This window comes from Poeciliopsis prolifica, unplaced genomic scaffold (assembly GCF_027474105.1).
Source record: "Poeciliopsis prolifica strain line A6 unplaced genomic scaffold, Auburn_PproV2 SCAFFOLD003, whole genome shotgun sequence".
Taxonomy (NCBI): Eukaryota; Metazoa; Chordata; class Actinopteri; order Cyprinodontiformes; family Poeciliidae; genus Poeciliopsis; species Poeciliopsis prolifica.
The window spans coordinates 6,900,210-6,924,534 of record NW_026562378.1 but is presented as its reverse complement, the minus strand read 5'-3'; the positions used below and the strand labels follow the sequence as shown (position 1 = coordinate 6,924,534).

At 40.8% G+C, this 24,325-nt stretch overlaps 3 protein-coding genes across 5 annotated transcripts; 1 reads left to right on the top strand and 2 right to left on the bottom strand.

Moving 5' to 3' along the window:
- Positions 1 to 382: 382 nt before the first annotated feature.
- Positions 383 to 10,901, bottom strand: ubap1 (ubiquitin associated protein 1). Of its 3 annotated transcripts, none has more exons than XM_055027599.1 (8): positions 10,813 to 10,901; positions 9,920 to 10,024; positions 8,229 to 8,275; positions 7,033 to 7,157; positions 6,029 to 6,805; positions 5,787 to 5,945; positions 4,643 to 4,744; positions 383 to 4,526 (listed from the first exon to the last, which is right to left on the bottom strand). In XM_055027599.1, exons 3-8 carry the CDS (start codon positions 8,266 to 8,268, stop codon positions 4,386 to 4,388), a joined length of 1,344 nt encoding a protein of 447 aa, XP_054883574.1. In that variant the 5' UTR covers positions 8,269 to 8,275; positions 9,920 to 10,024; positions 10,813 to 10,901; the 3' UTR covers positions 383 to 4,385. The 3 variants fall into 3 exon arrangements, with proteins under 3 accessions (XP_054883574.1, XP_054883572.1, XP_054883573.1); XM_055027597.1 differs by having other exon boundaries at positions 9,816 to 10,024; positions 10,813 to 10,900; XM_055027598.1 differs by lacking the exons at positions 9,920 to 10,024; positions 10,813 to 10,901 and adding an exon at positions 8,626 to 8,960 and having other exon boundaries at positions 8,229 to 8,278.
- Positions 9,060 to 22,675, top strand: ube2r2 (ubiquitin-conjugating enzyme E2R 2). The gene is given in 7 exon segments (XM_055027600.1): positions 9,060 to 9,205; positions 11,718 to 11,937; positions 14,927 to 15,013; positions 16,195 to 16,222; positions 16,225 to 16,291; positions 16,787 to 16,921; positions 17,856 to 22,675. Coding segments are annotated over 7 exon segments (885 nt in total). The 5' UTR covers positions 9,060 to 9,143; the 3' UTR covers positions 18,142 to 22,675.
- Positions 22,307 to 24,325, bottom strand: nudt2 (nudix (nucleoside diphosphate linked moiety X)-type motif 2). Its single transcript, XM_055027602.1, has one exon. It carries the CDS (start codon positions 24,186 to 24,188, stop codon positions 23,745 to 23,747), a length of 444 nt encoding a protein of 147 aa, XP_054883577.1. The 5' UTR covers positions 24,189 to 24,325; the 3' UTR covers positions 22,307 to 23,744.

The following is a 24,325-nucleotide window of genomic DNA, read 5'->3' as shown; positions in this document are numbered from 1 at the left end:
GCATTAAGATTGTGCTTTATGAGGACCAAATGTGTATAATCTTAAAACAAGAAAATCACACGTCTTGAAAATCATTTCTTATAACAGCAGGTCAGTTGGACTGAAACAACTATTGCTTTCTCTGATTTTTAGTTGCAGGCAAGTTGCATGGGCCCCTGAACTACTGCATGCTGCTCTTCTTTATATTTTTTCTGCTGACCAACAGGTCACAGTTGGATTTTTCCAGTTATTGTACACAATAACTTGTCTTTTCAGCCGGACATTTAAAAAGAGAGGCACAAAACCAGGAAAAGGATGTGTTGTTCTTTGAAAGGTCAATATCTCACATTTAAAAACCTGGGCTGAAACATGAAGCTCTAGGATTAAAAAACAAACAGAGAAATGCAATGCCGAAAAGATGAGCATGTTTAATTAGTTGGATTTTCTAAATAATCTCACAGAAAATTAAACATTTTGTCGAAACGCATCAATGAATCTGTAAAACGACACTGAGCTCACCAACCTTACCGTTAACGTTAAATCTAATCAGAACTGATTAGATTTGCTTTGTGGTAATGCGGAAACTGACATTTTATTTATTTATTTTTTTTACACAAATATGTTTTTACCCAAAACCTATAATCCAAATAAAACAAACAAACAAAAATATCTGAACAGGAACAGCCAAAGATGCACAGCTTTAATTAATATCTGTGTGGATAACAAAAATTTAACAAGTCAAGTGTGAAGACAATAATACCACTTATGTGTTTTCTGTTCTTTTTTAAATCATAGAAACTTAAATAATAAAAAAAAATTAAAAAAAGGAAGAAGCAGCTGTCAGTCATGTCAAACCTATTTAACTTAAAGTGCTTCCTATAGGAACTCGAATGAATTATTACGACATGGAAATTCCAACTCTGCAAGGAATTACGAGTCAGGGAGCGATCCATGTGTTGTAAAAAGTCTCAAGTCTTGTCGTCTGGAAGGTATTTTAGACTCGACAAATATGTTGTCATATCCCAAAAGTGTGATTGCAAGCATAATTTCACTGGTTTTAGTGTCTGGATAAGGCATGGGCCAGTCACGCGTCTCAAGAAACACTCAAGTGTTTAGAGTTACGGTCTCAAAAAACCGCAACACTTTTCATTCGTCCTTTTAATGAGAGGCCAGAGTGAGGGTCGCCGGTTGTATTGGTGAAGTAACAGTGCTGCAAATAAGCACCGGTGTTTATTCTTTATTTCTCCAAGTTTACAGTGCTGAGAAAAATTATTAGCCCTTACAGTTTATTCTAGGGTTTTCTTGTTTTTACATTTTAACGTTCCAGATCATCAAATTGCAACACAGGACAAACATAACCTTCGTAAATACAAAATATTTCTCTTTTCATTTATTAAGTGAATTACAAGTTATCAAAATAACCTAACCCTGTGGTGAAAAATGAATAGCCCCCTTTATAGTTTGTTGTATCACCGTTGTATCGTCGCTTACTGCAAATGTTACGTTTTTGCAGTAACTTGAAGTGAGTCTTCGACTGAAATGGAGGAATTTTAGCTCAATCTCCTTTGCAGAACCATTTTTATGCAACCTCGCTGGTAAACGTTTGACGCCACACCATCGATTTAAATCCATCCAAACTTCAGTCCAAAATCTTTTTTTTTTTAGAGTTATTGCTGCGGTTTGAGTCCAAGTGTGCTTGGGCCCAAGGTCACAAGTTAATGGTTGAACGTTCTCTTGCAAGATTTCCAGATAGAGGGCGAAATGAATGGTTTCATCAAGCACAACGTGTCCAGTTACTTAGACCACCGCACACTACCCCATTATGTTTGACTGTGGGTATAATTTTCTTTCTCTGGATGCTATTAGCTTGACGCACTTATAAGTTTACAGAACATTTCCCAACAGCTCTTGGAACTCATCAGTATTTATAGTGGAAAATGAAAGACAACCTTCAGGGTCTTTTTGGTCAGCAGTGGCTCAGACACTGACCCCTTCCCATTGATCACTGTGGACGTCTTCATTGTTTTTCACCCCAACCTCTTCAAATCTAACAAAACTGGTGCGAAACGTTACACAAATGAAAATCTTTGCAGTACAAACCGGCACAAACGTAGTCGAGTTGATTAATCCCATTTTTGTCTGATTTGAAGAAGGTGGGAGGTCTGGATGACATTTCAGGCTCTGTGGAAACATTTATTGATATCTTTAAGATGATAGTGGCACAATTTTTGCTGCACTAACCAATTTTGTTAGATAATGATTTGTTAGGGAGCCAATTTCACTCAGGTCTTTCCTACTGCTTAAATCAAGAACACTGACTTTAACTGAGGGAAATGGGGCCCGTAGTGCATTAGATGTTTGTTTTTTTTTCGCAACTTCCTGGATGACTCATCACTTTGCTATTTGAATTATTTTTGTTGGCATGTGTTTTATGGGAAGGTTCACCACTGTTCCGTGTTTTAATAGTGGTTCTCAGTGATGGTCCAAAACCCTGAGCAAGGGCTTTTTTAACCCTTCCCAATGTCGAACTCTCATTTCCTCTAAGATTTCTTCAGATTAGAGCATGATGTGCTGTTTTAGCCTACTTCATGTTGAATGACGGGTTCTATTTAAGTAATCCAATGAGTCTACAAGTCTGGCAGGAGTTGGACCTTGTTGTGGCTGATGAAACTAGAACCCAAAAGAAAAAGTTAACAATGGCCAATTTATTATTTAACAGTCGGGGCAGGTTGGTTTGTATCTCATGAGAACTGCATTTTCTAAATCACCTTATAATTTTGGCAAAAATATTTTGTTACTTTTCAGAGTGGGTCAATATAAAATGTTTTAGTCTAGTAACATGAATAACTATTGCTCATCTTTTGTTTTTAATAAAAGCAATTAGATTGTTATACACATCTGCTACATTTCTTGGCAGGGAAAAATGGTAGTATCTTTTTTTTTTTTTGAAGATTATCACAATCTCATACCGGCCCATGCCTTGTCAGGGCTTGCCTTTGAATAATACATGAAAATACTCAACCTGCCTGAGGTATGGAGAAAAAAAAAAAAAGTACATAGGGATCAGGGGAGGAAAACAAGAGTCCAACCTCAGCCTTGATTAAATTTTGTCATATTAAATTCAGTGACAGAAAACAAATGACAGAACTCAATAAAACAGAAACTTTCATCCACATTTCCAGTAAGGCTTTAAAGACCATTCCTTTTAACATTTATGGAGGCTCAAAGTGCAAGTCAACAGCCATACAACATGAAATGTGTCTATTGCACTGTAATTTGGCTGCAGAAAAACAAACAACCCTCACTTATATTATTATTTTTTTGTTGTTGTTGCCTCTCACTGCTTCAGTCTGCAAACAAACGCTCAGGACAGTTCTATAGAGTTGCATTTGTACGTTAACATATCTTACATAATCCCACCGAGCTCCAAATAAATCTTAAATCAAAGTGTCAGTGTACTCTTTTAAATAACATCTGAATAAATGAAACGTGTGTGCGCCTGTGCGTTGTATGATCAGTGACAATTGGGGCAAGAGACATATTATGTTTCTTTTAGGGAGAAAAAAAGTTTCCCACTGAAGCAGGTTTCTTTCCAGTGCAGGTGGAAGAGTGCAACAGGGCACTCTTTCATTTTCAGAGTTTTCATGACTAATGATCTATAATGCAATTCCTAAAACAGAAAGCAAATAAATGCAACCTTTAAACAGACAAAAATGATGTCCAAAATGAACAGAAAAACAAACAAACAAAAAAAAAAAAGACATGAATGTAAGAAAAGCATAAAGAAGAACAGAAATAGGTCCTGGGCACGACAGCTCAGAGGGCACTTCTTGAGAGTCAGCTCTGTTCTGTGATTGTGCCTTTCACTGTAAGCTGGTTCAATTAGAAAAGAGGGCCGTCTCTCGACCTCTCCACTCCCATCACCTTTTTAAAAAGTCTGCAGCAAGCAGGAGAACATGGCAGCTGTCTTATCAAAGAGTTTAAGTTCCCACAAGTCTTCCCATGAGGTGCACACCGCTAGCTCCTCCTCCCCCCGTTTAATTGCGCAGTTTCTCCTGCATTCATCGAAAGACTTCCAAGAGGAAGCAAATTAGAGTGGCATCGAGATGCCACAGCCCACGTTTCCCAGCATCAAGTCATTTACTCCAATAACACAGCAGTACCTGAAATGAGCATTTAGTATAGGTACATGTTAACTCAATCCAATCTAGGCACACAAACTTTCAGAAGTGCTGAGGCATGGTATGTTTTAGCACAGACAGAAATCGCCTCCGGGGTGTCCTTTCCACAGCCAAGGCAAAAAGGGCAGGGCGTAGTGAGATAAGGTAGGCAGAGGGAAAGGGGCTTCAGGTTGGGAGTGGAGACAGATGCCTGGAGTAGAGCTTTGGCTTCCCCGCCGGCTTGGCTCAGCTCGCAGCGGCGCGCGCCATCAGATCCTCCAGAGCCTTGTCCTGATCGTTGTTGTGGACTAGCAGGACCTCTTTGATCGCGTCTCTCTCGAACCCCATTTCACCAAATCTGGACATGAGTTCAAGATACTGCAAGGCCTGGAAACAAACGGTGAAAAGAAAATGCTCAGTCAGTGTAATCTGCAATGAAATCTTTATTAAAGAGGCCAATAGAGTGTTTTCCTTTCTATTAAGAGCAAGAGGAAAGTACAAACCTTTTCTTCTGAGCACTGGTACATTTCTAAGCACTCTTCCACAGCGCTGGCATCAAAGCCTCTCTCGCACAGACGACCATGAAGAAACAGATAGTCCAATACCTTGGACAGAAGATAGATGAAGGTCAACCATTGTTTCTACTAACTTCCCTTTTGTAGAATCAACAAAAACTTGCTTCCTCTTTGACATACACTTCTTTTAAAGTCTAAATGGGAGCAATGAAGTAAAACGTCATATTAGAAGGTCTTAAAAACTCTATTAGTGCAAAAAAGTTTGAGGTTCATACCAAAGCATGGTGGCATTTCTAAATTGATAGTTCATTCTTATTTTTTAAAGTTGATCACAGTCTCTGAGAACTTTAGATCATTTATCCATAGTTTCCTGCTTTTCTAGACTCTCAATGACATGATACATATGAGCAATGCTCTTAAAGTTGGGAAAGAGAGGAGAACATGTATCTCCAGTATAGCTGGGTTCATGCTGTTCCAATTACTGGAGGTCTTGGACAAGATGTTCTGGTTGGAAGAATTGGAAGAAAATCTCTATCTCCCAACTTGAATTATTGCTCTGTGGCCAACACCAAAGACAACCAACCACAAACATCAAGCAGCGACAGAAATGTTCTGGAATAATTGTGCAATGGAATTTCTCTCAAAACAGATAAGCATTTATTCTCTCTTTCTTTCTAGTAAGCGACTGCCTGTTGTTCATTTTACCCTTGAGCACCCCATTCTCCTCCTGTAACTTGCATTTATTATTGGACCAATAAAGAGAATTTGCCAGCACCAGCAAATTCTGGTTCTTCCACAGCACAATGTAACAGGAGCTACAACCAAGAATTGATAATATCTAGCTTGCATAGTGTTAAAAGTGTGTTGCAGGCTAAATGGAAAGAGCTGCTTGCCTAAAACATATCCTTATACAAGACAAAGCAACAATTAAAATGTTTACAATAAGTAGAAATGTGACAAGAGTGGAGATTCTTTAGCAGTGTACCCTTTCTGCACAGCAAGCTCACTTAACTGTCATATTTTTAGTCACTTGCGTGTTAGGAGCCTCCGTTTTGTATTAATGCTCAGCAATTCAAAGTAAGTTATTTAATTGGCTGCATGTAGATATGCATTCAATGTTTGGGTAACCAACCTGCTCCACATTCTGGCCCTGTCTCTGCATGGCCCGTAAAACTTCCTCATAAGAGTAACCCATTCCCACAAGCGTCTCCACACACTGACGTTCACTGGGCGTCATGCTGAGGAGAGCGCCACCGCACGGTAAACCAGTAGGTCCTGTTCCAGGGTTGGCCTAGTTAAAGGACAAAAACAGAGTGAATATCAAAGAGTTGCCTGAACCTCAAGCAGACGTGCAGAGTGCTCTTTAACACTCACCGGCTTTGGTGTTCCACTCTTGTGGTTGGGTGACTCGGGGGCAACAATGACTTGTGTTTTTGGTAATGCTGGCGGGCTTCCGTTGGTTAGGGTCCGTCTGGGAGAAGGAACGGGAACGGGTGCAGCACTGTACTTTATCGACTCCGGTTCACCAGAATCGGAGAGCTTGGGGAACGTCAGAGAGCGGATGTTACAAGGCCGATCGTCCGTGTCAAAGCCCGCTCTGCCGGGATGCCCCACTTTGTCCATGTCCAGCAAAGCAACCAAGCCGTTTGGCTTGTGGGCAAAGCCTGGCTTAGAGGAGATGCTGGTGTTGGTGCTGGGTGGAGAAGGGCTATCTCCACGAGATACTGAACCTTGCTGAGGTGGAGACACAGAGGGCGGAGGCTGAGGTTGGCTCTGCAGAATGTTCCTCAGCTCTTCCTTATCATCCAGGGTTTTCAGTTCCAGCTTGTCAAACGGGTCTTCCTCCCGCTCGAAGTCGGCTAGGTTGAGGTTTTGCGGCTGTGGAGTGCTGTCCTGGGATTTTCTGGGGCCGAGTCTGGGGGCCGGCAGTGGAGTGAGGATGGCGTTGTGACTGAGTCCAGCAAGGACCGGGTTCATGGCTGGTGGTAGAAGGTCCTGGTCGTCCGCTGCTCCATCAGCATCCCGAGACAGAGACTCTATGCTCTCAGCCTCCTGCTTGGCTGCTGCCTCCTCCGCTCTGGCTGCTGCTGCTCTGGCGTCAGCAAGTTCTATCCCCCAGCGAACACTTCGCCTCTCCAATGTAAAATCATACTGTTCAGAAGAGAAAAGGAAGGAGAAGGAAGATGGAAAAGTAATTACATCAGTCACAATAGCCAGGTGGTGTTAAAATTCCAGTTACGGAAATATCTTTTGCTTGGCTACACCTTAAATATTTACTTACGTAGATCTGAATGTATTGAAATCCTCTTTCTCAATTATCATTTTACACAACTTGTAACTGAAAAATAGAAAAAAATATATCTCTATGCCCTCTGTACCTTTGTGTCTGCAAGTACAGCTCCATAATCTGGCAAAAGGAAACCAACAGGTAACCCCACTTTAGCTGGACGCCGGAATTTGTCGTTGATCTTGAAGGGAACATCATCAAGGTAGCTGATGGGTCCTGTGCAGAGGAAAGAAAGGATACAGTCAAGGTTGCACAAAATATTTCAAATATATCATCATCACTATATCTGTATGCAATAGTGTTGTGAACTTGCATTTTTTATGCTAATGTAATACTTAGCCAGTTGAACAGAGGCCAAAATGACATTACAACAAAATGATAAGAGTGATGGAAGCACAGATGAGAAAGCGGGGACAGAAGATAAAAGGCATAAATTGCATGTGATATTGTTATTGCGATATATATATATATATAAATGTTATCTTCATTGCAAGATTTTATATAGTGCAGCCCTAAATACTTAAAGCACAGACATAGACACCATATGTCTATGTGTCTATGTCTCCTGCTTGGCTGCTGCTGCTGCTGCTCTGGCGTCAGCAAGTTCCATCTCCCAGCGAACATTTCGCTGGGGGATAGAAAAATACGACCTTAAAGTAGAAATGAATCAAAAAATTGGCCCGTCAGAAATTCTAACTTTTTTCTGATTGGTGATCACATTATAACTATGCAAACAAGTCACCACACAAACTCTCTGGTGAGGAAGTTGCAACTGAAATGAGAGAATAGAAAACAGAATTGAATATCCTTTATTCTTCCTCAACGCAGCGACTCAGGTCGGGGTAACAGCAGTGAAGATACAGGCAAATGGAAGCACACAGATTTACAGAGGTGAAAAAAAGGACTGCAAATACATGTACATATCATACCTTAATCATTATTCAAATCCTGTTAATGTTTATCTATTTACACTAAATATTATGTGTGAGCGCGAATAAACCGAAGTCAAGACCCTTGCTTGTGAACACAATCTTGGCCCTTAAAGCTGTACTGATTGCTTAAAAGTATAGGAACAAAACATACAGAGTTGAGGCCGTACAGTAAGAGCAAATTTATAGTATGTGAAAAATACTGTACAGTTAAAATAGCATACTCTAATTAAAAGAAATAAATAGATTCAACTAACTTTGTAAAGAAGCTATTTAAGTGAAAGGTTTACAAAAACTGATGAACATTAAGCATCTGTGCTACACATTCTTTAACCCTCTGAGCAAAATAAGGTCTTACCATTGTTATACACGTCTGATCCAGACTTCCTCGCAGCCATTTAGTCCCTGAAAAAAGAAAGAAAAAACAGTGCACGAGTTCAATGTTTTTAGTGAGATTGTAGTTTAAAATAAAGCAGGAAAACTGGCAAGTCATTAATCCTTGCAAACACACACAGAATGACGCAAACTTAATTACTAGAATAAGATACTAAGATAATACTTTAATTTATTTATTGGGTTTAAATGTATAAATGACTGTGGCATTAGGTTCAAAAACTACTTAAATTAGACCACAGGTGTGTAAAGCCACAAACCATACACTCCACATTATTATTGCGCATAAACTAAATACAAAGTGAAATAGAAACGTTTCAGAGACTATACTGCACACAGCCACCAAAAAAAGGCCTTTCCTGGTTAATGCAGATGTTTGTTTTTCTTTGAGGTTTGATTTTTATCGAAGTCCAAAGGCAGCTTCAAAGAGCTCTGATGAATCCTTTTCTGGTTTAAAAATGGGATTAATCCTTAGTTTAGAAAGCCTCCCTGGCCCCATCCTGCCTCAAAGATTGACAGGATTTCATTGATCAGAACTCCCCTACTTCTCCAAAACAGACGCATAAAAACTAGTTTGAATCTGAGATTAATTCCATTTTTTTTTTTTGTCACATAGCAACAGAGCCTGGTTGTAACGAAAACAAGAACCTCTGGAGCAAATCCGTCACCGCACAGAACTTTGAACCGATGAGACAAAGTAATCACCAAATTATTGACGCAGTTAATCAAGTACTAATCACAGACATAAAGTACGTATTTGCCAGCAAAAACTGCGACTTTAAATGAAACCCTAATGTTCCTTTGGTGTGCATAGATGTCAATCCGCCATGGTCCACTCATGACCCGCTGGATCTGGTGATCAAGGCAGCGCTGCGTGTCCATGTCGGATTTCCCATGTATTAACTTCAAGCATGAAGTCCTCAACAGAGCAGTCATCCCACAGTGAGTCGCTTAATAGTACTCGGGGATAAAGTTATATAATACAATGCCTTCAAAAGTTGCTGTTCCGCTTTGCTGTTCAACAGCTTAGCATGTCACGGAAACAGGGTGCGTTGAGACAGTTCAGAGATAAGTGATAACTGCAAGGATATTTTAGCTAACTTACACGACAGGAGTCGAGTGAGTGAAATTCCCTACATCCTAATGCTAACGTGACTAAAACTGGGCCATTGTAAGCCGTCAAGAGTCAAATGCAGCTCATAGTAAGCTGTCAGACCGTTAAGTTGTACACATTTGAGTACATTTGGAGTCTTTTAGCCACAGCTGGAATAACACGTACTTCTAGGATAACGCGATGGCCGCTGTCAAAATGCTTAAGTTTCAAAGCTCGACGTAGCTTACTTTAGTCGCCATTTGGAAAAAGAAGAGGCAAACTGAGAGTGCACACTGCCAAACACAGCCAGAGCGAGCGTCATGGTCCTCGGCGTACGCCACAGTTCATGCTAATACGCTTAGCTTCGGCTGTGGCCTGACTTGTAAACGTTACGTGCTGCCACCGCCCCTCACACAGCTCAACAACTGCCCCGCAAATTTAAAATCAGCGCTTTCTCACCGGTATTGACTCCGTCTCTTCCTTACGAAATCCAAACGACGCCCAATCACGTTGGCACTCCGTTAAAAACTGCTTTGAAAAATCAGTTTTACTTCAAGTCGAACCTCTTTCCTGCTTCGCCGTAGGTCGCCATCTTGGTTTGTCAAGCTCCCTCTGCTGGTTCCTGTATGACGTCACTCGGCTCCACGACGTCAGACCCAGATGACCAGCTGAACAAGGACAGTCCAGAAGTGCATCTGAGTGACTAACATTATGATCGGGAAATTGATTTGTTTCATTTATTCGATCTAGTTGAATTCAAGTGAAACTCATAAGACGTGAATTCATTACACATATTGGACATATTTCAAGAATAGTTTTTTACAGTTCTATCACAAACTCAATTAAAAACCAATAACCTGGAGCAATGCAATTATTCACTATACTCATTTGAATCATATTTGATCATTCAGACAAAAAACATTTTTTGGTTCTGATCCCTGAAGTGTACTGAAGTTTTTGGGATGTAACTAAAAACAGATTTTTAAAGATTATTCTAAAACTTTTTTCCAGGGTGACATATAGAAGGTGCAAAAAAAAAAAAAAAAAAAAAAAAAATTACAGCAAGTTTTTTAATCTAAGGGCTTGAAATTAATCGTAAAGCTCATGGTAGATGAAATGTAAAATACTTTATTTAACATCACCTGGATATTCTATTCACTTTCTTAAGCTTGTAGATAGTGTGCATTAATTATTTAAGACCAATACACATTTCCTAGCTATAAGATGCTGAAAAACATGTTTTTCAAAAATAAATACAACCTCGTTTAAAGATAAAAAAACTGCTTTATGATTTAAAAACGGCCACGTGAACAAGCTCTTGTTCCTAAGAGCTCATGTTTTCAGTTTTATTACGATATTTATTATTATTATTATTATATATAAAAAATAATAATTAGCGCTTTCTGAAACTTCATGAAATTTAGAACAAGCTGTCATTGTTTTTTTGATACATTACCTTGGGTGCGCGCACGTCACCGTGTACGCGCGTTACGTACTGCAGACACGCGCAATGATAGCCGGAAGCATCGATGGGAGGAAAATAAAAAATCGATAAAAGCCAGTGTAATTCGCGAGTGTTAGAAAAAAAAAAAAAAAAAAAAAAAAAAACTCCTACTTGCTGTCCTCTCTCTGACCACGGGCTCGAGTTCCTGCGTGTTTTTATCTCGCCGCGGCGCCGGAGGGGACGACAGTACGGCGGAAAACCCGCTCGGTTTGTACGAAGTTGCTCGGTGGGGGTTTATAGCTGACGTGTGGAGAAGTTGAGACTGCTGGAGCGCGGATAAACAAACATAAACAAGCGGGGGTCAGTTGAGAGCCTGTTCGAACCGAACCAGTAGCTCGGGGAGATGGCAGGGACGGCCAAACCCCGGTTCTGAGCCCGGGAATGATCCGCAGGAGACGGTGACTTCCAACCGAGACTCGCGTCTTCATGTCAACTGTCAACACTGGCAACACAAAAGAATTTGGAAAAACACGAGGAGCAGCCACGGGCTTCAGGAGGAAATCCACCGCTCCGCTTACTGTTGTGCTCGCACGGCGACGTTAGCATGGCCGGCCAATGAGTTCACCTTTCAGGTTTCTGCTGCGAGCAAACACAAACGTTTAGTTCAAGGAGGCAGAGGTAAACACTTTTTTTTTTTTTTAAAGAAACTTTGCAGTTCTACCTTTAAGGGCCTCAGAGGAAGCCTAGCTTGACAGGCCACATAGCATGTTTGTATTTTAAATCTTGATGTAGCACTTTGGTTTCTCTGTCTGTTTACACCAAGTTAAGAGAGACTGAGATGTCTCCAAGCTGTTGACTCGGTTTGGTGCCTTCAAATGGATCCGTCCGTCTCATGATCTCTCTTGTCTTGTCTCCAGGTTTGCTGATCTGTGGCCCCTGGGTGTCACAAGTGGAATGAACATGGCCCACCAGGCAACCCCTAGTTCTCAGAAGGCCCTGATGATGGAGCTGAAGTCCCTGCAGGAGCAGCCAGTGGAGGGCTTCCGCATCACCCTGGTAGAAGAGTCTGACCTCTACAACTGGGAAGTGGCCATCTTCGGACCGCCCAATACGCTGTATGAAGGAGGCTATTTCAAGGTGGGAGAAATCTGCACAAATGGTCACATTGCACTCATGGTTGCTAAGAACTGCTTGGATGCATTCAGTGTTAACTTATTATGCTGTAGGGTACAGAAGCGGTGGAAACATCTTGATGATAACGAGTGAAAAGAGGAGAAGTTTGGTTTATCGCAAGCAATATTGCCTTTCGAGTGTTGAACAAAAGCGCAACTGCAAGAATTGTCCAAAGGATGTATTCAGAAACGCCAAAGTTTTGTATGATCCCCCAAATTAACGTTTACATTAAATAAAGGTGTCCCGAAAATGTCTCTGTGACATTAGGAAAACAATAAAATTTGAACTCATTGCTCAGTTTTGCGGTAACGATATTGGTTGCGTTAGACCTCAATTTCTTTGCTTTCCTTTTTCTCTTCCATCATCTCGATGTCCTTAAAACTTGAGCTCAGCATCTTGATGGCAATAGAACACATTTGCATGCAGAGCAGGAATGCAAGGCTCTTAAAATATATTCATCCAAGTTAATATCGCGTTGACCATTTGAATTTATTTGCTCAAACCCAGAGAGTCCCACCATCCTACAGATCTAAAAAGTATTTACGTCTTCATGCTGCTTCCGACCTCTTCTGCGAGTCGTTTTTGTTTTGTTTTTTTCACTCATTAATTCTGACTCCATTCTCAGTCTCCGCTCCTCATCACTGTACGGTGGTTGTAATTCAGAAAGCTATTTTTGGCTTGGTGACCGCTATAAATGGCACTTCAGCACAGAGAGCGAGCGGGAGGCGAGGGCAAGATTAGACTCCTCATCTGTCTTTCTCCAAAAAAAAAAAAAAAAGACAGATGAAAGACAGAAGATGCAGGTCAGACACGGGTTTGTGTGAGGTTGTGTTCTTGCAGGTGTAGCTGGAGTTTACGACGGGTGTACAAAATAGGTCAAATAATTAGTTGGGTTTTTTTTTGCTCTGCCTTTTTTTTAAACTTCGTACAATACTTCCTCATCCTCATATATAGCTCACATGCAGACAAAAATAAGAGAAGTGTTAGAAAAAGGCTCAGGGTCCAGATTTATAGAAGCTAAATATGGATACTGTGGTCGAAAGTAAATATTTCAGTAAGTAGAAGGCTAGCAAATATATTTACTTGCTATTTAGAGCTCTCGCTATGCAGTAGAATTATTGTTCTATAATAACAAATATCAATAACCTCAAGTCAAAATACAATTCGGACATATTCCAGTAAAGATTCGTCTTTGTTTAAACAAATTGAAATTAATCTTCCTTTGGGTTCAGTAAGGTATTTTTGATATGAAAATGTGTTGCTTGATTTAATTTAATGCTTGAACTCGGGGCACTCAAGCTCTTTGTCTGGCATCTCGTTTCTGGATTTTAAAGTGTGGGAGGGGTGTGATGGAAAATCTTAGGGGCTTTATGACCCTAAACCTTGATGTCTGCTGATGCAGGCCGCTTGCTCGTGTTTGCTTACATCTTTTGTGGTTGGATGACCCCTTCACACATAAAAACATGTGGAACCTCAGAAAAAGAAGTGGCAAGCCACTCACATGTCGACAAAGGTGTAATTCTGTTACTGTTTGAGGTATTCTTAGGTCCTGATATACCTGACTTGATATTTTCCTGATCTTTTAAATTGAATCATGACTAACGTGTCTCTGCAGAATGTGATGGCAGGCTGTTGAGGTAATGTGCTGGAACAGGGACACATCTAAAACATGCAGGGCAATGTACTCCCAAGATCAAGGTTAGGAAACACTTATCCTACCTGCATATTTATTTTATTTTCATTGACATATTTATTTAACTAACACAAATAAAAACATTTTTCCCCCCCTCATGAATGTCCTTCATTGCAAATAATTTCGGCGGTTCCTGAACAATTAGAAGTTTAATCAAGTTTTTTTTTTTTTTTTGTCAAATATGTACTAAATGCAAATACATGGGGTTGTAAAAAGGACATACAGATCGTCGTTTTAAAATAAGATAAAAACGTGGTTTTTATTTTAATGCTTTGTGCTCGTCTTCAGTTTTCAAGCAAATAAAATAACCCAACTCTAGCTGTAAAACTCATACTAATCTCGGGCAATATTTATATTCATGCTAAAACATGGCCATTCAGTGATTGGCTGTGGATTGACGATAGTCTTATCTGACTGGCATGCAGCTAATTTGAGGCTGCTGGGTGCACACCCAGGCTCCCCTGCATAATACTTAATAACTTGACAGTGATAAACTGAGGGGGAAAAAAACTGAACTAGAATTACAGTGAATAGCAAAACTATTTGTAACCCTTGAACTTTTCTACGTTTTGCCGACACTCCTATGTATGTTATTGGTATTTTTTGTGGTAAACTAGGACCAGGAAGTGCATCACCGTTCAGAGGAAGAAAAGCAATATGAGCTTTTTTTTTAAATAATTTTTTACAAATCCTGAAAAGCACTTTACTGTGATACCCTTACATAAATAAAAAACAAATTGACTTGAAGATGACTTATTTAGTAAACAGCACATTTATTGCAGCACTAAAGAAAGTCATTATTGAAGAGCAAGCCAAACACTGCACATCATCCTCAAAGTTAGGCACGGTAGTGGCAGCGCTGTGCTGCGGGGATGTTTTTCTTCGGTAGGGACAGAATTGATGAAAACGGGACAGAAAGGGATCTATTTTGTGAAGTTTACTCCAAGTCAACATTTGAAGTATAAGATTTTACTCAAAAATTACCGTCTTGTAAAGAAGCATTTTAGTTCAACTTGCAACGTGAACAGTTTGCTGAATTGTCACAATTCAGTTGTATTAAAGTCTTCCTTTATTCTACATTTTTTATACTGTAGAATAAAGTAGTTACTTTACCAATAGAAGTGATTTTATTTTTTACTCCGCTGGACTACATTTAGTTTAAGGATAAAGTCGCCTGTCATTTGACTCTGTACAGCTGAGGTCCCAGCAAAGGCTCAAAAGTACATATTCTACATGAACTCTCTCTGTTTATTCTTCCAGGCTCACATCAAGTTCCCAGTTGACTACCCATACTCCCCTCCCACGTTTCGCTTCCTCACCAAAATGTGGCACCCAAATATTTACGAGGTGAGAGCTTTCAGCTGATCTGGATGTAATGCTCACTTTTGATGCTCATATGGCTTTTAAAGTTTCTATTGCACTGAACTTGTTGTTTACTTCATGAGTAGCGTTTCAGTGACAGCCTGTACACGCGTTAGGCAACGAGAGTGTTTTGGTTCATAACATTTGTTTCAATAAATATCTGATTTTTTTTTGTCTTACTGTTTCTCCTCAAACAGATTTCAGATGGGATAAATAAGAGGGTTGCATTTATGTCTGATTCACGTTTTGGGCTCCAAATATGTGACTCAAGCCGTCAAAAATGAAGACTTATTCCAGCTTACACTCGTCATTTGCGGCAAAAACAAGGTTCATGCTAAGTGCTTAAGGACTCAAATTGATGAGATTTTGTTTTCTTGCTCCACAAAAGGTGCATGCAAACTTTGCAACGACCTAGGATAGAAAGAGATTTTGTTGTTCAAATTTTGCTACTTTGGTTTTGTTCCAGTCCGTTGCATTACGTTCAATGCAAGTTTATATTCCTTTCTGAGAAGTATATTGGGTGAAAAAACTGTGTCCCACAGAAGACCATCACACAGCCAGGCTGAAACACTAACTCACACCTGTGCTTCAGTAAAATGGTTGTTGTCATCGGCCCTCAGAGCGCAGATTGAATTTTTTATCGTAAAAAGAGAGTAAAATAAAACCTTCTTTCTTTTTTCCTAAGCACACCTCATTCATCTTGTCGGGAAACACCATGAGGATAATCCCGCAGCCTCACTCGAATTTACTAAGGACTTAGGAAAAGTAAACTGTGCTGCAATGAAAATCCAATAATCACGTAACAGAAACAGGTTGTACGTTGAGCTTCAAAATGCAAAACAAAGAAGCAGGAGCAAGAGAGAAAGACAAAAAAAAAAAAAGAAGGTAAAAGATTAAGACTTGTATTTGAACTCAAACAGCCTGCTCACTGAATCAAAACCTAAAGACGTCTGCCTTTAAAAAGTCGAAATAAGCACACAAATGTGACTTTGGTGCCATTTTTGCGCCAATCATTAACACCGCCGTGAGCCCAAGAGGGATTAAGAGGAAGGCAAGAACAATGAAGCAATATCTGTCCTATTTTGATGACATGTCAGTAAAATCTCTTACTGATTTTATTTTTTTAAGCATTTCTCGTGTGTGTGTGCCGTTTGTTGCTTCTCCAGAACGGAGATGTGTGCATCTCCATTTTGCACCCCCGGTCGACGACCCCCAGAGCGGGGAGCTTCCGTCTGAGAGGTGGAACCCCACCCAGAACGTCAGGTACTCCCTCTGCAACACGCCTCGTTCTGCAACACTGGACGACTGGTGTTTTTTTTTTTTTTTTTTGTTGCCTTGGATCACAACTTGAAAGCAGCGTAATCCCTAAAGAAATACCTGTTTATTTTGTACATCTTATAAAGAGCAAAAATGAAACAGAGGCCCCACTTGTCTCTTCAATCTCTCATGGATTTTGTTACAGTTTGATGCTAATTTAGAAAACATAAGGTTTTGTTCTAAATAAAAAAAGGAGGTGGGGTGGAGGGGGAACACACTGAGAGCGCAGCTTTGTTGAATAACTGCTAAATTTAGCCCGTCAGCAGGATTCACATCACTGAGGGAAACTGCTGAGTCCGTGTTTGGGAACTTGAGCAGAGTGGAGGTAGCGTGTAATTGAGCCACCTGGGGGACGCGGGCTGAGCATAATGTTTCTGACCGCGCCGATGCGATCCAATATCTGACTGTGTGTACATGTTGCTGTGCTCTCTCCGCCGTCAGGACGATCCTGCTCAGTGTGATCTCTCTGCTCAACGAGCCCAACACCTTCTCTCCGGCCAATGTAGACGCCTCGGTCATGTTTCGCAAGTGGAGGGACAGCAAAGGCAAAGATAAAGAGTATGCAGAGATTATAAGGTAACGCAGCGCAGTGGCTGTGAACGGGCGCCTCTGCTGCATGCAGTTAATTTACTTTAGTGATTCATTTCGAAACATTGACCTCAGGTGTTATTTAGATTCATTACACACAGAATGATCTATTTAAGGTGGGCTTTTTTCCCTGTTTATTTAGAAAAAAAACAAGCTTTACCCTCCGGAAAATGCAAATGTTGCATCAGGCCAATAAATGAAAAGCCAGTAGTGTCCAAGCTTTTCGCCACCTGGGCCAAAATAAAAAGTCAAGTAAATAAAGTAATTTGATTTCTTTTTTTGTAGGAAAAGGTTATTTTTCATTGTAGATCCAAAACGTAAAGAGGATTTTACATAATTGTTTTGGAGTTTCAAGGCTGTGTTAAAGGAAAGACGTGGAGTTTACTAATTCTAATTTAGAAATTTGTTCTGTTCTAAGACCAGGACTTGGTCACTTTCCTTCAAATGCGTGGTATGTTTAGCCAGGTTTAATAAATCAAATAAAAGCTGATTTAGACACACCAAGTCATATTAAATGAGCTTGGTTGTGAAAAGTCAAATACTTTGTGTTGTACTTAACAGTTTTCATTGTAAGAAAATGATGTTGGTAGTTTTATCCTGATAAAGAAATAGTCTCCATTCACATCAGTCGCCTGTGCTGGACCGACCAGATTTACATCATTCTTGAACAGCGACTGGATGAAACATTATATCTGCATCTCCAAAGTTTCACCTTTTTGTCACGTTTCTCCAGAAGGAAACATTTTTGAAGTCTGCCATATTTAGTGATGTCCTGTTTCAGTGAGATGCAGTTTAAACCTAACAGTTTTAAGAGAAGCGGTTTTTTAAGCCTAACACTAAGCTCCACATTTTTTCAAATTCTTAGTTGTTTATTTTTTTTTGGTCTTTTTTTCTCCCCTCCCCCCCGCCATCTTGGCTGCAGGAAGCAGGTGTTGTCAACGGCGGCGGAGGCTGAGCGGGACGGTGTGAAGGTGCCGACCACGCTGGCCGAGTACTGCGTTCAGACCCGGGTCCCCTCTCAGGACAGCAGCTCCGACCTGCTCTACGACGACCTCTACGACGACGACATGGAGGAGGAGGACGAGGACGAAGACGAGAGCGAGATGGAGTCCGTGGGCGAGGCCGGGGCCATCAGCTGCCTGGAGGACGGTGGGACATCCACCAGGCACTATGACAACCAGGACGACTCTGGCAACGAAGACTCATGATGATCTGGAAGATAAATCCTCCCTGCCAATTTAGTCCTGCAGTCGTCTTTCATTTTTCAGAGTATGTGGATGTGTGTGTGTGTGTGTGTGTGCGCGTGTGCATGTGTTTGCACAAACAGTGGGGTCAAAAGTCTACTGCCAAAACGTTTAATGATTTGTTAAACTGATACAAGTTTGATTGAGTCAATGTTTTCACATGCTGTCAAAAAAAAAAGAAAAAAAAGAAACAACAACTTTGCAACAGATGGTTGTTGGAACTCTTTCCACTTAAAGTCAGAGTTTGGTGTTCTCACCGTTTGCCTTAACAACACCTTGCACTCTGTCTAATGTTTAGTAAACAAATTATTCCAGCCCGGTGTAGGAGATTCTTAAAAATATTACTAAAACCCATATTTTAGATTTATCAAGCATTCAGTCATTTTTCAGCATGCGAACGTCAAACTGGACGACCGTCCTCTTGAATATTTACATCACCAATCCAGTTTAATTTCTATGTTATACCAGTCCCTGTCATATTTTTATTACACTCACGAAACTTTGATTACTCTTCATCCTTGCTGTGTCGCTTGGCTTTGTGTCAGCGTGCTTCCTGGACGCCATCTGGAGTCTGACTGGCCCAGGTTTGAAATGACAGAAGAAACTTTGTGCAATCTTTGTCTTGACAATGCCACTATTGTTGAAAAACTAATGAATAGGTTTATTTTAGTACATGAGTACTTCGTTAGTGAAAATGTGCTCATTAAAAAAATGAAACGAAGCGCTGTCGTTTGAGTTTGACAGGCTGCTGTTGCTGATAAATGATGACAATAAGTTGCGTTTTCTGCCTGGAGTTGAGAGAGATTGGATTCATGGTGCGTTTTCTTGCAGCCGTTTTCCCATTTACCCAGTTGAGACTATGTGTTCTCTGACTCGTCTCTTATATTTCCTGCTGCGTCTCAGGCGGTCTGGTGAGTGGGACCCTTGGCCCTTTGGCTCATTAGGCGATCAATGAGCTGGGCAGCTTGTCCTCTCAACTCTCAAAGTTCTCCGTTTGACTTTCACTTGATTGTCTTCCAGTGTTTTGGAAAAATGTCCGATGCCCCATCGCCGATACCACACTGCAACCATAAACCCCAGTAATGTATTGGGATCTAATGTGATGGAGCAAAACAGTCCAGCGTCATCTTGCAAAGAATCTTAACGTATGTCTGAACTTTGTCTGTCATTCGAACACGTGTATTTTATGGATGCAAAGTGATTTTGTTGGGTTTTTTTGTTTTGTTTTTTTAAAAAAAAAAAAGATTCAAGGGGCGTTGAATACTTTTTTCAAGGTATTGTAACTCAATTTCTCTGTCGTATCTCAACCATTCAAACTTGTTTCCTTTTTGGAGAACAGACGATCGGTGACGATCCTCGGAACCAAACGACTCCTCTTTACGTTCTTTTCTTGCTCATTGTCAGACCACGTTGCTCTGTTGGCTTCCGATCCACATGTGAGCGTTCACACACCTCCGAATGTTGCATTCGGTCCAGGTCGGGCTGCTTTGTCTTGGGTTTTCTTCTCGCTTTGTGAAGAGAATCAGAATTACTCTATAGGGACTTCTCCTTTAGACAAGCCAGACATTGAGATGCAGTTGATGAGAAGAAGTTAAAAAAAATAATAAATGTTGCTGTGACTCAAACTTGTGCTTTAATGCTACTTCATTAGTATTGAAAATGTATTTCTGTTTTAAACAACAGAAAAAAATTGTTTAAATAAGACACTGATTGTCTGTTACCTGCGCGTGTGTGTGAGAGCATTTACTTTTAGCATTTTTTTTTTTGTTCTTTATGATGTCAAGTTTTTAATCTTCACCCAAACGTCCCTTCATTGGAATACAGTCAGACTCTCGTCACCTGAGCAATGAATGAAACTTCCACCCCGAGAGAGAGAAAGAGAAAGAGAGAGAGAGAGAGAGAGAACTCGTCTCTTATTTCCTGCTTGTCCGCCGGCCTGGATTGGCTGGAGATTTGAGGGATTGAGGAAAAATAACAGACCTTCTTAGTATTAAGCTTTATGAACATGCTGACCAGCACAACGTGACCGACTCAAAACACAGGAATCTCACACAAACTTTGCGTTCTAAGAGTCTCTCGTCCCGTTGAGCGCTCGCTTCAAACGGATGGATCTTTACGCCACGGACACAAACAACCCCACGAGGCCTCATCTGAAAAGCATGCTGAGGATTTACATGTTTTGTTTGGGTTTTTTTTTTCACACTCATTATAGGATACCCATTGAATTTTAATGTGAAGCTGAAGGAGTTTTCAGCTGTTTCTCCTGGGCCTGTTCTTTGGGGAAGAAAGTGGACCTGTAACATAATTCGGAAAGATGCCCACAGATCTCTGGTTGTCTCTAAATATTGCCTCCTTCTGCTCCCCCCACACCCACTCAGTCCCAATCATGCACAAACGTAAACCCCTGCTAACGATTCGAAAGCACCAACCTTGTCTATCTCCGAGATGAATTGTTAAACATGATGTGATGTGCACAGATCAGCTATAATATCATGAAGTGAAAATCACCCTAGCCATTCTGACCCCCTTTCAGGCAGTAATTAATTTCTTTAACATTTAAGGAGTCACTTTAAGTGGGTTTAATTGGACTGCTGGGTCATGGCATCTCCACTAAAGTGATGCGGCTATCAGGTTTTCGCTGGCCAAACCTAATTTCTAGTTTTCTTCCCGTTCAGACTTGCCAAATCCCAATTTTCATTTTATTCCTAAGCATTATTAGTGCAGATGGAACAATAAGAATGAACAACTTCTGGATTTCTATAAGGACCGCTCTGATAATTCAAATTTTGACAGATTCCATGTTTTTTTTTGTTTTATTTTTTTCCCCAACAAGCTTTTAACATTAAAAAAACAAAATTGTGGAAGTGTTATGCCAGATGTAGTTTCGAGTCCGACATAAAAAAATAAGATATTCTACTTTCCCCCCTAGTTATGCATCACAGCATATAAATTAGTTTATTTATTATTATTAAACTCAAAAACAACAATGCACGCTCTCAGTTAATTTGACCGAGGTCTGAAAATGTTCTTAATCTTAATGCATTTTCTAAACTTGCAGATATAACAGCCACTCAAATGTAAATTTGAGTGAAAAATTCAAACTAACATGCACCTACCAAAAAAAAAATCAACAAAAAACTGGAAAACGTGCTGCACAGTCATTGATGGAGGTCGTGGTTTTGAATCCAACAAAAAGTGAATAATTACTATTGTTCATTCATCATAGACCTGTGTGTCTTTATAACATTCAGTGTGGAATGAAGGGTTGAAATGTTTTTGGCTTATCAGTGATTCTGTGGTTCTGCTGCTGAGTTTGAATTGATTTTGAAAAAGGGAAAACAACTGTCTGCATTATGATCCGCAACCTTTACAGACCCACAGAGCTTCCCTGTGCCTCCTTGCAACATAAAAACGTGCCCATTAGAAAAAAGTGACATTTCTTCGCTGCTGTATGGTACAGCTGAAGGATCAGAGTTACCATTTCCTGGAAAATCCTCCCATGCGACTGAAAAACGCACTAGTGAACTTCCAAGAGTCCAAACTTTAAAATCTAAATCCAAGTAACCAAAGCAAAGAAATTGGGGGAAATCCTGTATATTTAGCTGTAGCTGGTTAGCTTATTTAGCATTTAGAGAAAAAAAACAACAAGTCTGGCTCAGGGGCTCTGTCCAGCAGTAATAAGGGGTACTAATGAGCACCTTTGGGGAAATAAAAACACAGTTTGTGCTTTTACTTGGACTCGGTTTCTGTGCTGGACTACACTCTGAGCAGGAGACGTGACCTCAGACGTGACCTCACACTGAAATGGGTTAATTGTGCCCCTGATTTCCACTTGTACTAAGCGAGCTAACTTGGTGAAGTAGCTCGTGTATTTACCACACATACCAAAGAGCTGTATCGGTTTTCTCGAGGATGTGAAATAAATTTCCACATCTGCTCAAGAGCCCAGTGTCAGTTCCTGGCAAAGCTTCAGATCTGAGGTTCAGGCCCGGTAGGAGCGACAGCATCACCCAGTTACAAACCAAATGTTGGCCTTGGTTTTTATAAGGCAGAACGGAGGAAGGCAAGAGCTATTATTAAAAAAAACAACTGCAAAATCCCTACATATAGCCCCACAAAAAAAACCTGAAATCTTTTAGTTAATTTAATGTGTCTTGTGTAAACAAATCCCTTCCAAAAACTCCACAATGTCACTACTGAAAGATAGACGCATCCACAATGTCCATCCTGTTGATGCTGATCCATGTTTGGTATCATTCGATTTATTTATTTTTTCTTCTGTTGCAAGGGTGCAGATTTTTCCGTTTTTGCAAACCCCCCTTCGGTGTTGGGTTTGATTGTAAAATGACTGGCTATCCCTCGCCGAGCCTAAATATCATCAAACACGAAACCTTGAAGAAAGCAGGTCTTCAGGCTAAAGCTGAAAAGTATGCAGGAGTAAAATTAATTGTGTTCAAGTTGTAAAGTCATTAAGAAATAAATAAAAGTTGGTCCTTGATCGGTGACTGTCGCTTCTTTCCGCCACGTTTGTACTTTGGCTTTTGTGGTTGGTGTATGGCTCCAAAGCACTCAATCATTTTTACAGCTTTTGTTTCATGCTGTCCATCAGCTAAAGAGCATTTCAAGAAGAAAAAGTGCCAACGAAGAAATCTATTTTCACCTCATTCAGTTGCAGGGAAGAACAGAAGGAAGCATTACTCCTTCAGGTCCAGTTTTACTAATCTACACTCAGGAATAGTTTTAAAGCTATTCAACAGAAAACTGTTGTTTTTATCTGAGCCGTCCAGCCTGAATATATAAAAAAAATGTTTTTGATGAGATGAAACCCCTGTGTGAAATAAAAACACGCGTGCTTTCAACGAGGCCACCATTTCTTACATGTTCATAGTAATGAAGCTGCACGCTCATCTTCTGTGCAGCATTAATTTTTTTAATCGTCAACAATATTCTTTAAGCTTCGTGGCGTTGTGTTTGTCTCCCCCTGGTGGTACAGTCTAGTGTCTACAAATGACAATGCAGTCGGATGAAGAGCCTGAGCTGTTCCAACAATCATCAAAGGTCAAAGGGTGAGCATGAGGCGATGTCATAACATAAAAAGTTTCTTCTTTCATTAAAATGTCTTTATTTAAGGATCTTCATGTGACTGAAGCCAATTGAGTACCTGTCCATAAAGTATATCATCACAGACGCATAAACGTGTTTCCAAAGGCAACCCGGATAGGTCAGATCAAAGGAACTTTTGTTCCAGATTAAGAGATGATTTTTAACAGTAAACATACGAATTATTTTTTAAGACAGTTTAACTTATGAAAAGAAAGAAAAGTTGGCGTTAAAACTCATCGCCGGTCACCCGAAGTGTTTCATTTCAGCTGCTTGTTTAGTTCAAAGATGCTTGAAATCATTTGACATCTGCGTCTTATATTCATTCCTTTCGTTTTCACTTCTCGGTAGATTGAAGTGCAGAATCTATAGATGCAGAGGGAGAAGAATATTTAACTTAACCCCCCCCCCCCCCCAAAAAAAAAAACAACCACAAAAAAATGTATTTGAACGCTCCTCGCTCAGTTTCAGTCCAGCTGAGCCTCCAAGTGTCTCTGAGCGGCCCTCAGTGTCTCCTGCAGGTCTCTGTACCCCGCCAGCCCGCAGGCTTCCTCCAGCCGGGCCCAGCGGTAGTCCCGGTGCTCGTCGGACAGCGTCACCGCCGCCTCCGGGTTCCTCAGCTCGGCCAGCCAGTACAGCACCTCCTTGGGTCTGCCGCGGACCTCGTAGCGCAGCTCCTGCACGAAGCCGTCGATGACCTTCAGATGCTCCGCCCCCAGCCCTGCTTCCTCCTGGGTCTCCCGCAGAGCCGTGGTGAGGTCATCCTCACCCGGGTCAACGTGACCTTTGGGTGGGGTCCAGTGGTGCTCCCCGTAGGAAGTCTGCAAGAGGAGATACTCGATGTCCCCCGCAGGGGAGTTGAGGCCGGCGAGGCGACGGAACACTATAAACCCACAAGCCCGCAGAGCCATCTTCTCTTATGTTTTGGAAAGTTTCATCCACAGAGACTGCTAGGAATGATAAAGTAGACGCCTTACTGTTTTGTTTTCAGAGATATTTCCACTCAGAGCCCCAGTGAGCCAGATGCGCTTCAGGTAAATTCGTCCGA